Genomic DNA, 14,030 nt, shown 5'->3' on the forward strand with positions numbered 1-14,030 from the left:
CGTGGCTCAAGGCAGTAGGTTAGATGATCGGCAGAGACTCCCGAGTTGTAAGCTATTCAGGATGCCTTGCTTCTTATAATATAAAAAAAAAAGCTTATTCCAGTACTTATTAATTAGGAACACTATTCTAGTCCATGGTGCTGTTACTGCGCATGGCCTGTCTCAAGCATAAAGCTGGAGCTTGTCCCGGCACACTAAGTCGCAGATAGCAATTGCTTAAGGTGGAAATGCGAGTTAGTACAGAGTATATTAAGGAGTAACTGTGACATAAGTTCCGACTCTAATAATTGAGGTCGGTGTTGTCAGTCACGGCATGACAGTCATATGACAAACACTTATTTCAATTAAACAATTTTTATTACTGAACACAAGTTTTACCGGAGGATGCTGATGCACCACATTAATCACAATTAAAAGTAAACACTTGCAATTATATATCCAGCACTTAGTGGCATGACGATTAATAATGTTAATGGTATGTCTGGACAGAGGGCCCCTGTAACACACACACAACATTGGTGCGGATCATAGCCCAGATCAGCAGAAGGTCCCGTACGAATTAAACATGAACATTTAACCAGTAGGAGACTCTGAGTGGGCTAAACTAGAAAACTTTGCGGTAGCAGTGTGCAAATGTCTGACTCCCGCGCAGGGAAAAAAAAAATAAAAAAACGGGAAGAACTAATGGCCACCGAGATTCAAGGGATTGTATTCCCATGTAAATCATTTAGAGAACTGTAGTTGAGCTAGGACGTATTTAAAAAATGTAGTCGCTCATTTGCAATAGTTAATAATTTAAATATTCTTACTATTTAAAAGTACATTTATAAGTAGAATGTTTTATAATAAGTCCCTTGTTATTTACGTTTATATAGTAAAATAATTACCCTGATCGATAATCATGCAGAACAAATCCATAGAGTAAATAAAGTACTAGTACAAATCATTCCGTATGTTCCACTGGTTGCAGCTTTTGTTCGTGGCGCAGCGATGCACTGCACCGCACTGCTACGTAATCGTTCGGGTCACTCACTCACACACACGCCCCGGGAGGAACAGAAATGAGTCTTAACAGGCTGTGCGACCTAAGAAAGGGTCTCCAAAAGACCGTCTCTCCCAAGGCTGGTATGCCTGAAAACTTCTGTCACACACAATTTCGGATCATATAGACTTTGCACTGATGGGTCAGAATATTGCTGATCTCTGTAATCCTGTGGGCGCATGGGGTTGGACGCATTGGGGGAGAAGCTGCATGATGCTCCAACGAAGGGTGTGTGACGATTATTGAACGCCTGAGAGGGGCTGATCGGGGCAACGCCCACCTGCCCCAAAGAATGTGCTTGGCCACTTAAGGTCCTTGGTCACTGAACTGGCGTTGTTCATGTTGTCATTTGGGGAGTGTCTTGTATCCCTGATGTTCCTTAGGGTTCTACATTTATGTGCAGTGGTGAAGCCCGATCGACATCCCACGGAAGAGAATAATCGTTTCCTCTTCTGGGACATTCTGACAACACCACAACACTGGTGCACGACATTTCTTGATTTTGGGACGACTCGAACCTGTTTGGTTTCAGATCAATGATTCTTGGGGTGTTGGCTCGTGAGTGTTCCGAGTTGGGGGGCCATCGGGAAAAGTCACAAAAGCCCCTCGTCCATGTTCTAGCTGTCCGAACCAACCAGTTCACTGGAAACAGATGCAAAAACTGATGGGGGTTGCTCATTGGGTTATGATTGTTCATCCCGCACTTCGCCACCATGACACATCTCTTCTCCTCTAAGACCAAATTATGGTGAAGGGACGCAGCGGACCAGGTCCGAACCTGGAGACACAGTGGTTTCTGAGGTGCAATACTCTGACGCGCCAATCTTTGTCCAGACCGACGCTACCCAGGAAGGGGGAAAGGGTCAATAGGCAGATCATCAAGTATGCTTACACCAATTTCAACCCCACAGAGCAGTTCATCCTGCAGATGGGCAGTCAGTGCCTGCGGTGGCTGGACTCCGCCCAGGGGCGGAAATCTTAATTCACTAGATGAGCACTGATGCACAGCTTTACCTTCATGGTCGATCATGTCCCTACGCCGGAGAACCAGCTGACAGACAAGCTGTTCCACCACTCCAAACAACCAGGGGTGAGTTGATCCCTACCTCATCCCACGACCAAACATAAACTCACGCTGTACACAGTGCGTGCCACCAACCATCAACTTCGTCAACATGGCTCATCTGACCCACACACACGTGCTACACGCTTGGGGACGACACAGACATGCCTGGCCACCTGTGGAGAGCGGGTGGTGCCCAACCAGCATAGCTGGGAGGGATTTACTCCAGACCAAGGGCCCCGGTAAGCAGAGGCAAGTGCCAGACACACGCGACCCTCTGCAGTTCGCCCGTCCATATTGCAGTTCTTCCATGACGAGTTCGCCAGCCCCCTGAGGGAAACCCGGAAGACGTTCCACTGCCAGGGAATAGCCCTCGACATCTGCAACTATGTACGCGTGTGCCAATTATTGTGCCAGCCGTGTAAGTATCGCCTCCTCCAGTGGCGGATCCAGAGGTTCACCTCGGAGGGGGGCACTCTAGGATTTCAGAAAAGCCAGAGAAAAAACGTCTTAAAATTACTAAATTTGTATTTAATCTACTCACACTACACATAACATCCAACCACCAGATTTTATGATTCTACAAGAAATTCATTAATTATATTAAAATATTTTATTGGTTTCAGAAACAATCATTTTTGTCGGCAATATTAATGTAGCAGACAACTGGTTTTTCGGGTGGAAAAGGGGGGGGGGGGGGCACTTGCCCCTGGTGCCCCTTGGATCCTCCACTGGCCTCCTCGGCAGTTTGGAGCAGCAGATACCCAAACGACCCTTTCCACACCTTCGCCATGAGCATTTGTCCCCCAAGAGGCAATCAACCAGTGTGATTTGTGTTACATTAATAAGAGAGCATGCTCAAGAGGGACTGAATATATAATAAAGAAATGGAAATTACGAATTATATGCTGAAAAATTAAAAAAAAAAAAAAAAAAAAAAAGGGTCAATTCAGATTCTCCTGCTTGTATTTGTGTATAATTAATATAACTAATCGATTTCTTGTGACTTCATACACTTACAGCCACTGATTTCATAAACCATTAAATTAATTGGAGTTTCCAGCTAGCACGTATACTGTATTTTAAAAAAATATTTACAATATTGTTGCCAAGCTTTAAAACATTACATACCACACAGCCCAACATGAGTATTAACTTGATAGTTTCAAATGTATTTTGAACAACTTTCTGATAAGCACTGTTAGATGAACATGAACAATTACGTCAGACAATGAACTATTATTTCTTAAATTATTTTCTCTGCAAGTTAGTCTAATGTGTCAGAGGTACATAAGTATACAAAAGATAAAAACCCTTGATTGATGAAAATAACTTGGGAAGTAGAAAAGGAAAAGAACAAAGCCATCCTACGATTATTTGATTATCAGTTGGAACCAGTACAAAGGAGTAAATTAGGGGCAAAAGAGGTGGATAAAGAGGAAAAAATATATACAGAATATAACCAATGGACAGACACATTTAAAACCACGTTGAAGCAAATACAATATAATTTCTGCCAACCTTAAAAAAAATAGTAGTACAATTTACAAAGACATTAACAAATCACTACTCAAAAATGTCAAGTCACAGTTGTTCAGTCTAGTCACCTACATTGAAAAGAACCAGATTACAAAAAAATAAAATGAATTGGGAGTACCACAATAAGTTTTTTAAAGGAGGTACTATTATTAATATTATTTAGGAGTGAAACACCAATAGTAGTAACCTACATTCCCTGATGCTAGACGCTGCTCTAAGTCCAGCTACCGTTGTAAACACAAGTAAGTACTGGTATAAAAAATTGTTATTCTATTATCTTTTTTAGTTTCTATGTTCCTACATTTGAAAAAATTTCCATATAATATTTCATTATAGGGGGTTGCAAACATTACAATTTGTCAAAAAATCCTGTAAAGATTAAAATTATCAGAAAAATAGGATAACACTAGGAAAAATTGACGGTGGAGTAAATTGGAGGTAAAATTCAAATAAAATAAAAATTTAACACATTTATAGTAGCAGCAGAAGTTTTATTTTCTTCTCAAAATATTGTTTTCCCCTGCTGTAAAGTTCGATGCCTTCACAGTGCAGGTAAATGCCAACCTTAGCTGTGGCAAAATGTTGTAGGTTGATTGATGTACATCACGCAACATACAAGCAGGTAATGTTAAAACCATAAACATGATAAAATCACACACACTTACCCTAACACTTAAGTGAGCCTTCATGATGGAAAAATGTCAACAGAGTAACGTTTATAACACCAAAAAAAAGTTTAAACAAAATAAAATACAATCTTTTTGGCGCAATCACTTACTTCATTTTTAACAGATTAATGTAACACTAAATGTTGTAATAATGTTATGCAACCAAAACTATAATTATTTGAAAATTTATATCAAGAAATAAGATAGCCCTAAAACTTTCCTCCGTGTTCTGTACACATAATTTACAAGAAAAATATGTTTCTGTGCAACAAAAATTACAATAAACTTAAAAAAAAAACTTCTTGCTTAAAATATTTACATTCAAATATAAGCAATTTCACAGTGAATGTTACATATGTAGTCGTAATAAGGCTCTGCCTTTTCAAGGAAGCAAATTACAACCACAAGAAATTGCCCCACTCCCCTCGCCTTGCCAAAAAAAATTTATTTCAGTAACGTGGGTCCGGAACACATCACCCTTAACTAATTTAAAGAGGACCCATTGAAGATTTCCCTCGCAAGTATATACAAAACGCTTAAACACATACTGTCGATATTCTGTGACCTCTGCCAGCGATAACTGAAGGAAAATATGACGATAAATCTGATTGTGTTATGTCCTATGGATAGCTTTTAAAAAATAAACAAACAAACAACAAAAGGCTTGAATAAACCACATTTCCGCCTGTCCCCCGTAACATCGCTCATCACTTTAAACATCTGTTGAAGTACACCGAGCCGACATAGCCGCCTCTCATGGCCTTCTGGACGTTTTGTTCAAAAAGTCGACGGTTGCTTTGCAGCACTTCCGCAGCTTCTTTATTCAGAGGATCTTCAGGATTTGGTTCCTGCACAGGAAAAAAAAAAAAAAAAATCCTCATTGGGGCTTCTTTTAGCCATCAAACATCACAGCATGTAAATATGTAGTATAACGCCTAGGTCACCGAACTACTTCCTCCACTATAAACAAAAATCCACACATAACTATGTCACAGATAGAACTGAATTAACTCAGCACCACGGACACAGAAACCCAGAAGTGAAAGTGTAAGTGGAAGAGGGCGTAGGGAGGGAGGTGTTCAAAGTAATATTAACCTTTATATTATCACAAAAAAAAGTTACATTCTTAAAATAGCACATTTAACACGAAGCACTACAACAAGATTTTTTTTTCTTTTTTAAATATTATTGTCACTAAATTTTCGAACGGGAAGATATTGCCTCCCAGTGGTCGTAAGAGCCAAGCTCATTGAGCTCCACAAGTATGAGGCGTATTACAAGCAAGAACGGGCGCACACACAACTAGACAAGACACGACACTTTGATAGTAGTCACCTCCATGTATTCACATAAAAGCAATGCACGCAGAATCAAGACGCGGCACGACATCATATTACCGCTCCATCCTTGGTTGGGAGCAGACTGTCCGATGGCTGCAGTATTCCGTGCACGAGCGAGTATAAAACAATTTGTCAACAAAGGCAATGCCGTAGTGTGTTCATAGCTGACAAATAAGAGATCTTGTACAAACTTAAGACCGTAAATCACGTTTCGAAAAATTAATGTACACAATTCTTTTTTTCATTTTGTTCGTTATGTTCCTGCAAAGGTTTTTGGGGAAAAAGTAAAGATGGAAGATTAGGACAAACTGCAAAAATAATACATTTTGTATGCCCTCTCGATCATAACGGACGTTAGGAACTACATACTTAGGTGATTCTTTTTTTTTTGTCTTGTTTTGGCTCGTTTAGCTCCCGGGACTGAAAATAAATTAATTTAATGTTTTCAATTGGAAAAAAAATCTGGAAGATATTAAGGAAAATAAGAATAAAAGCATTCTAGCCTAAAGTAAAAAAAAAAAAAAAATGTTTTTACTTTTGTTTTTCCCCCCGTGATATTCAGTTGTTTAATTTCAGTTGTTTTTGTGATTCTGTTGTTAGTTCATTGCAATTGTTTCTTGAAATGAATTGTGTTTCATCATTTTGTTTGACACAAATTTACAGATTTACTTACGAAATACACTGAGTTTTGAGGTGACAAGCCGTTTACTGCAGATAGAATTCATCCCGCAAGTAAAATTTACAAACTGGCGTACTTCTGAATGTACTCATCCCCAAATTGAATAACCATGGTCACAATCGTTAATAAATACAACTATAAATACGTTCTTTTCTCAAACAAATTGATTGAAATTTGGACAGGACAACGTGTCTGGTCAGCTAGTACATAATAAACATAACCTCACCCCTCTTGGTCAAAGACCTTCTCAGGGTTATAATATACAATATTTAAAATGTTCTACCTTACCTATACAAAACAAAATATTATATATATATATATATATATATATATATATATATATATATATATATATATATGCAGTTATAATGATAACTAAGTATACAAGCCATTTAAAATTTCCCATATACTGTTCTCAGAATTTCGACAGGACAGTAATATTCACCTTGTGGAAATTATTAAAAAGGAAAAAAAAAAAAAGTTAAATTGAATTTAATTAAAATATAACAATCATATCCTCATTAAAAAAAAACAATAAAATAGCAATTTAAAATCACGCATTGCCGTCAGAGTGATTTTTCCTCATGGGAGAAGCCTTCAAAACGGGTCAATCTATCCGGGACCATCGGCCCATTGGCGACACTGACGGCGGTAAGGAAGGGGAAGGGAGTCCTGATTTGTTGCAGACTCACCAGGAACAAATACTGCAAGCCGTAAACGATGGAGTTGATAGTGAGCACCGGCTTCCAGTCCTCGCGCAGAATGTTGAGGCAGACGTTTCCCTCCAGGTCGATGTTGGGGTGGTACACGGTCGTTTCACATTTCACTTTGGGCGGCTCGTGGGGGTAGTTGGGACCGACTTTGAAGCTAAATACAAAGCGTCCTCCCCTGTAGAAACCCTTGAAACGCACTGTTCTGGTTACAACTTTTGACAGGCACAGCTCGCACACAACAAAACTCAACTGAACCAACTTTTTTTTTTAAACCACTAAACATCACTTCAAGGGGCTTAAGTGTTAGTGAGGCGGGAATGACAGGTGCGACGCTCGCTGGTGCTTCTAGCACAATGCTCTGAAGCGGCACGCAGTCTTCTCGTCGTGAATAGGAAAACTATGAGATCTGAGTGCTAACCGTAACATTTCATGGCAGAGAAATCAATAATAAAGTGTAATGCAAGTCCCCTGTAGCCCCATTCTTCTAAAAATTCAGGACAAAAACAGAATATGGACACAGAACTACCGACCCCCCTCAGCGCATTCTTAAAAACTTTTCGTAAACAGACGCCACTCCCAAGCAGTTTTCAAATCGTGTTCTCTCTTCTGAAACTTTGCACACCATGCGTGTCCGGGTAGGCCAACCCCCTAGTTAATTAATTTTGATTTAACGTCTCTTTGGCCGTCTGGTCTATCATTACAGACGTATACACACTGTAAGTCACAGCAGGTGGAGAATAAATGAACCGTGGCTTACCGCAATGAACCGTCCCAGCAATTTCCTTTAAGGGTTTTCGGGTAACGACGGAAAACCAAAATTAGGAAAATTAACGGGATTTGAACTCGCATTCTCTTGAATGCAAGTCTGATATTGAAACGTTTCGCCACCACGCTGAGTTCATTAATTTCAAATGTTAGAAAGCACTTACTGCATCTAATTCTCCCAATTTTGTTATGCAGTTGCTCATACGACTAGATGTCTACACTATGTCAAAAAAATTTCCTTTACTTTATTTTGAAAAGGCTTTTAGATTTTCCAGCTTATTAGGTTAAACATTAAAATCTTGCAGAAATGTGTATCAACTAGACATTGAGATGCCTATCAGGTACAAGGGTTCTGGTCAACAAACTAACACAGCCTCACTAAACACTATAAATAAAATTAAGTTTTAACACCAAAAGAAGTTCTCTGGTCTGCCACTTACGATTAGGAGTTTCGGTTTGGATTTATTGGTCATGTATTTCTCACAGTCTGGAATATATTTCCTTAGCCTCCATTATTATTACTACTACTGCTACTAATGCTATCATAAAAAAAAAAAATTGCTACATAATAACCAAGTATGTATGCTATCCTAAATATCAACAAAAACTGTGGCCAATGCAAACAGGAAATTTAGGCTGGAAAAAGAATATCAATGATTTACACACCCTTTGCTTCTCTTCTAACTGCTGTTCTAAAAAATAATAAGTTTCTCCAACTCTGTTTTTTTCCACTGCCAATTTCAGTGAAAAGAGAAGGCTACTGTACAAAAAAAATCTTCAAATACATTTTTAAGTAAACGATTTTTAAAATTATACAACAATAATGTGATTGTGTTAGTCTCTTACCCCATGACAATTGTCCCAACCTTAAGAACTCACAACCCACCCGACTGTCAAAATAAAAACGGCGAGACAGTGTACATAACAGGATTGTAACACTAAATTTTTTTTTGTAGCCCGCAAGCACACGAGAAAACTAGCTTTATAATGTGCATGTTATAAAAAAATAGTTTTTTTGCACCATAATTGTTATGTTTTGAGGCCCAGTTGAAAATGTTCCAGTCCTGTACCGTAAACACAGCTCTAAAAGGTGTTAATTATATTAGAAAGAGCACAAAATTAAATTGCACTTTTAAATTACTAACATGCAACATGATTCTGTGATTTTTAAAATTTATTTTAATTCATCATACAAACTAACCATAATAGAGGATTTCCTTTAAAAAATGTCCCAGTTTCAAATAAGTATAACATAACAGTTTAGACTATTTACAACAAATCATAAATCAAATTTAAGGTTAACTAACTTAGATTTTCTTACAAATGTTCAGTGTGTGCACCTTTAGTTATACTGCACACACCCAACCTAAAGTCCAATTCTTCCCACACTAAAGTAATGGAAGCAATAGCCTTTTTAATTTATGTCCCAACTCTGGCAAATCATTAGGTAGCGGCGGAACGTAGACACTATCGTTTGTAAAGCACCAAAGGAAAAAAAAATCATACGGCGTTATGTCAGATGAACGAGGCGGCCAGCAAAAAAGAGCTCTGCCGTCTCGACCATTACGACTAATCCAATGGTCAGGGACTTGGACGTTCAACCACTCTCGTACAAATGAAACGCAAGTTGAACTGAAATTACAGATCTTCTCTTAGCAAATCGCAGAACACAAAAGGCCTTAAGCTCAGGAGTCACCATTTTGCGTAGGTGGCGCTGAGAGCGAGAAAACAACAAATCAGTACTTGTGCATGCACTTAGCTAAAACTGCCAGAGTTACACTTTAATTGTGACCTTGAACCAAAATTCTACACTGCTTACAGTTGATACTATTAAAAATTATAACTGGGACATTCATACCGTACAGTGAAAGATCTTCAAGCGGGCACATGAAACCACTGCTACTCTGGATTATCAAAGTCAATTTAGTCTGAACGGGAATACCAAAGAAAAATTAATACGCAGTACAATGGTTTAAAAAAAAAAGTTGTTATACACTGTTCTAAAGCAAGAATAAATACAGATGAGCGTTAGGTACTGTTTCAAACATCTCTGATTACACATACCTGTGATTCACTTCTCTTAGTTAAAAAAAAATCTCTATGGACATGTACTAATGAAATGTCAAATGTGACCTGCTAGAAAACACAAACCACTGTACTAAAAATAAAATTGACAGTAACAATAAATTCTGGAGGAACCAAAGTTGTCGACAGCGCAGTAATGTGAACTGGCAGTAGATATTCAAGTTTTTGAAAAAAAAAAATAGTTTATGAAAAAAAAATATTTTCTAGTAATTAATTAACAGAACATTTTCTGCAAACGAATGTTTTCCCAGTTTGAATTTAATTGAAATAAGAAAATTTATTATTTTCTTTTTCATACAAAAGAAATTAAATAAAACAAACATTAAGAACTTTTTAACTATGTTATTATTTGGGTAGACCCTATATGAACAAAAAATATTGTATGATTAGTAACTACCTACCAATCTGCAGAAAATACATTATTGCATAACATATATGAACCTATCTTAAATTATGTAAATCTATGTTGGTAATGGAAAAAAGGTAACCAAGGTCAACAGCTGGAATCAACCCACAAAAAATCTGAACACGAGTGGCCCAATTGTTGTTGGTTTAAACAATCTGCCAAACCAAGGAATGTTGGGTTGGAGACCTTTCACCTTAATAAACACCTTTTACACCGGCACAACATTGTTGGAAACATAGTGATCTGCATTTAGTTGCGCTTGGGGCTAGACGTGGTAAGGTTGTGTGTGCAGCGTAGCTCTACCGACCTGCCACTTATTCCTCAATGTGGAGCGGAGTCGAGAAAGTTTATTTACTTTAATACAAGTGTACAGGATTCTGCCAGTTTGTGCCTTGCTTGCTTATTTTTCTCCCAATGTTGTGAAACATAAACTCAAAATCTGAACTAGATATTGTTGTGAAATTCTTAAAACTACCTAATAATTTTCTTCCATGTGCACAAAATCCAGTCATCACAGTTTATATCTCGCAATAAATCTCATCCAGAACATTTTCGGCAATTCTGGAGAAGGAAAAATCCCCAAAATCGACTTTCACGTCATACATGACAGCCCACTGAAAATTACTATTGCGGCGGCTGAAAGCACATATTCCTCAGACAGTATCCTATACTCAAATATGTTCTGGCAATGATTTTAATAAGTCTTTAATGTTCTGTTTTGTCAACATTGTGAAATTTGTTAGCAACAAAAAGTGCCAACTGTTGCACCAGTGTAAACGTGGCTATAAATTAAAATTATTTCGAGTGAAATAACATTTACTGCACTTCAACATACCTCATCTGGACAAATCATTAATTTGAAGTTCAGCAGATCATCAGGATCCGGGAACTCTGTGTAACATGTCTTTGGCAGATTCAACTCATTTATATCTGAAAACAAGGACAATTGTGGTCGTTTATACTGGTCTTCTAGGCACCAGCCGGAAGCTATGATGGATGTCCCTTCACAACTACTACTCCAATTCACACTTACAACTCGGTGAAATTCTAAAGATAACACACTACTAATATCAGCAGGTAAATTCTAAGAATATCACAATGCAAAACTTAATGGATTCTACAAATTAATACATTCTCTAAATGATTATTGAATTGTGAAAGACTGAATTAATATGTCTTGAACATATGATAGTTGAAAAAAATTTACAGGAATGAACAGACAGACAAACATATATTAATAGTTCCAGCTGCCATTTTTTTTTTTAGAGCTCCTATAACTTATTAAATAATTACCAGGCCTTTATGTATGTATGAATAATCTAACATAACCAACTGTCCACCCTAATTTAAAGTATTTAAAACCTAGCTAATCCAACCCAACCAACCATTCTAGTGAAATCACAGATTTGTGATATATAAACCTAACCTGACCTAACCACTGCTACTGGTAACTACTTAAAGTAGCACAATGTCATCTTAGAGAAGGATTGACAAATGTGTCAGGAAGTAAAATAAAAAAGGCATTTTGGATGAAAAGTGGTTCTACTTCAAAATTATGAAATAGGCTTCCTAATAAAAAAAGACCTGTTTACTACGGACACAGTATACAATCAAACCTTATATTTTAATTCATGTCAATATTTGTTTTAATGTTTTAATGACCCGAATCAATTGAAAGCTATTGTAACAACTGACAAGTCCATTGTGTCAGTGTATTTTATTCCTTGTAGGATCTAAGACTACGAATTAAAATAAATAAAATAGAGAATAAAAAACTAAGGTCAACAATGGCTACTAAATAACTTACACAGTCCAAATCTTTATAGATAAAAATAATTTCAGTGGAAATAAAAATACTAAAAAAACAACAACAAAGAAAAAACAAGCATAACAAGTACCTTTGGTAATCCTTAACTGAGCTGCTGACGCTTTCTTATGACTACCAGCCCTCGGAGTGGCTTCTCCATCTTTCTTCTGTTGTTTCAGCGAGAACAATTTTATCATCGTAGCTAACGTTACTATTTATCAGACATTAAAATTTTATTCACTTACAAAACGCTTTCTCCTGCAATAACACAACTTAATTCCTAAACTTCAACAAAATACAAAAACTTGACAGCAATTGGAACTGCAATGATACATTGAACAAGACCTTGATACTACACCAGAACAATCAGTTTACGAGGGAGCGGCCCTGAGTTGCAACGTTATAAAAATTATAATTTTTACGAAAAAAATTATTAACATGACTTAAATACTCACTATAATATCTATAAACTAAAGTTGAGTTAAAATATGTCTAAATTGTGGTATGTATAAATTACAGGACATAAAAAAATACTATAGTATTGACAGGAAAATAGGATACTGCCATTTTTGTTTGCAATTAATTAATACAGTCATTTCCATTTGTCAGTACTTTCTCGTCAACCTCTATGTGTTCGTTTAGAACAAGTTCGTGCATAAACTGCAATAATATTATAATTTGCGCTTCATGAGTAGATTTAAATTTTGACATTGTACTGCCCTGGGTAATAAGTAAACCCCGGGTCCCAGTACTATCAATTGCTGTTAGAGCAGCAGTTAGTACTGGGACAGTACTATGTCGTCACGACCAGCTGCCACCAGTGTTGTGTTTAAAGGTGTTGCTTTATAACTTTAACTGGTTATATATTTCAGTGGACATTATATGTCATTTTACAGCCATCCAGATAGTCTGGAAGTATTTAAAATTTGAAATAGTGATATTGTTGATGTGATTTCTGCTCCCACGAAGCTCTAGTCCTTTGCAACCCAACAACGGGATCAGACCTAGTCTCAACAGGCTCCCATATTTTTCTTTCCCGAACTATCAATATTTGCCATAGTTCTTTAAGTATTGATCTTAACATTATTTAGATTTTCTGGTGCTCCACACAAATATCGCAGCATGCTTCTTTGAGTGGGATTACGAACTTCCCTTCTTAGTTCATCGCCTCGCACCGTAGGGCTCACAGGGAGGTACCACGGCTAAAGACTGGCTGACTAAAATATTTCTCTAATAATTTGTCGTCGCCTGGCCGACTAGTCCCTGAATGATGGTATTTTGCCGGCTACTCAGTGTTCGGTAGAGAGGGGTTCGGGCCGCGTGGCCAAGGGACTTAGTCACCAGGATAGCAATTGATACACTCAAAGACAGTTTCCAGGTTCTTTATATACGGAAAATCAAACCCTTTACAAGGGGCTGCCGCGTTCCCGCCTGTGACCGATCCTGTAGGGCGGAGCCCGGTTCCGCGCACTGTTGCTGTATGGGAAAATACGTGATGTCCCGTTCGAGAGGAGCAAGACCCGAAAATTACCGTGCAAACGAAGGCGAAAATCCAGTCCGCAAAAGAACTCCGCGACTCGTAAACTACCGCAGAAAACACGCACGCGAGAGAAGTGACTGACTGCACGCCGCGACTGAATGACACGATGACACACCTAAATGACCACACGACTATGACAGAGGAATCACTTCCTCTCGGCAATGCATGAACTGCAGCGAGACACCGCGCCCGTCCTCACCGTCTCGGAGAGCTCTCGTAGACACGTCTGTCGCCTCCTGAGTCCAGCTGCCGACTGCCTCCCTCCCCGCCTCGCGCGACCCAGCGCCCGCGTCCCACCCCTCCTCGCGAGCCCGCGGAACACGCTGATTGGTCACAGGCGGAAGCCACGGCCTTGGCGCCCGGTGAACACGTGAGAACTTATT

The 14,030-nt window shown here is 38.3% G+C and overlaps 1 protein-coding gene across 1 annotated transcript; it reads right to left on the reverse strand.

The window, feature by feature from the left end:
* Positions 1–4,114: 4,114 nt before the first annotated feature.
* Positions 4,115–12,486, reverse strand: LOC134539113 (NEDD8-conjugating enzyme Ubc12). The gene is made up of 4 exons (XM_063380851.1): positions 12,199–12,486; positions 11,136–11,230; positions 7,024–7,230; positions 4,115–5,160 (listed from the first exon to the last, which is right to left on the reverse strand). Exons 1-4 carry the CDS (start codon positions 12,302–12,304, stop codon positions 5,020–5,022), a joined length of 549 nt encoding a protein of 182 aa, XP_063236921.1. The 5' UTR covers positions 12,305–12,486; the 3' UTR covers positions 4,115–5,019.
* Positions 12,487–14,030: the final 1,544 nt, after the last annotated feature.

Source organism: Bacillus rossius, chromosome 14 (genome assembly GCF_032445375.1).
Source record: "Bacillus rossius redtenbacheri isolate Brsri chromosome 14, Brsri_v3, whole genome shotgun sequence".
NCBI classification, from domain to species: domain Eukaryota; kingdom Metazoa; phylum Arthropoda; class Insecta; order Phasmatodea; family Bacillidae; genus Bacillus; species Bacillus rossius.

Coding starts and splice junctions, on each gene's coding strand:
- LOC134539113 (XM_063380851.1), bottom strand. CDS start 12,304: ATGATAAAATTGTTCTCGCTGAAACAACAGAAGAAAGATGGAGAAGCC. Junction 11,231..12,198: donor TCAGTTAAGGATTACCAAAG/GTACTTGTTATG, acceptor CCTTGTTTTCAG/ATATAAATGAGTTGAATCTG. Junction 5,161..7,023: donor GCTTGCAGTATTTGTTCCTG/GTGAGTCTGCAA, acceptor TTTCCTGTGCAG/GAACCAAATCCTGAAGATCC.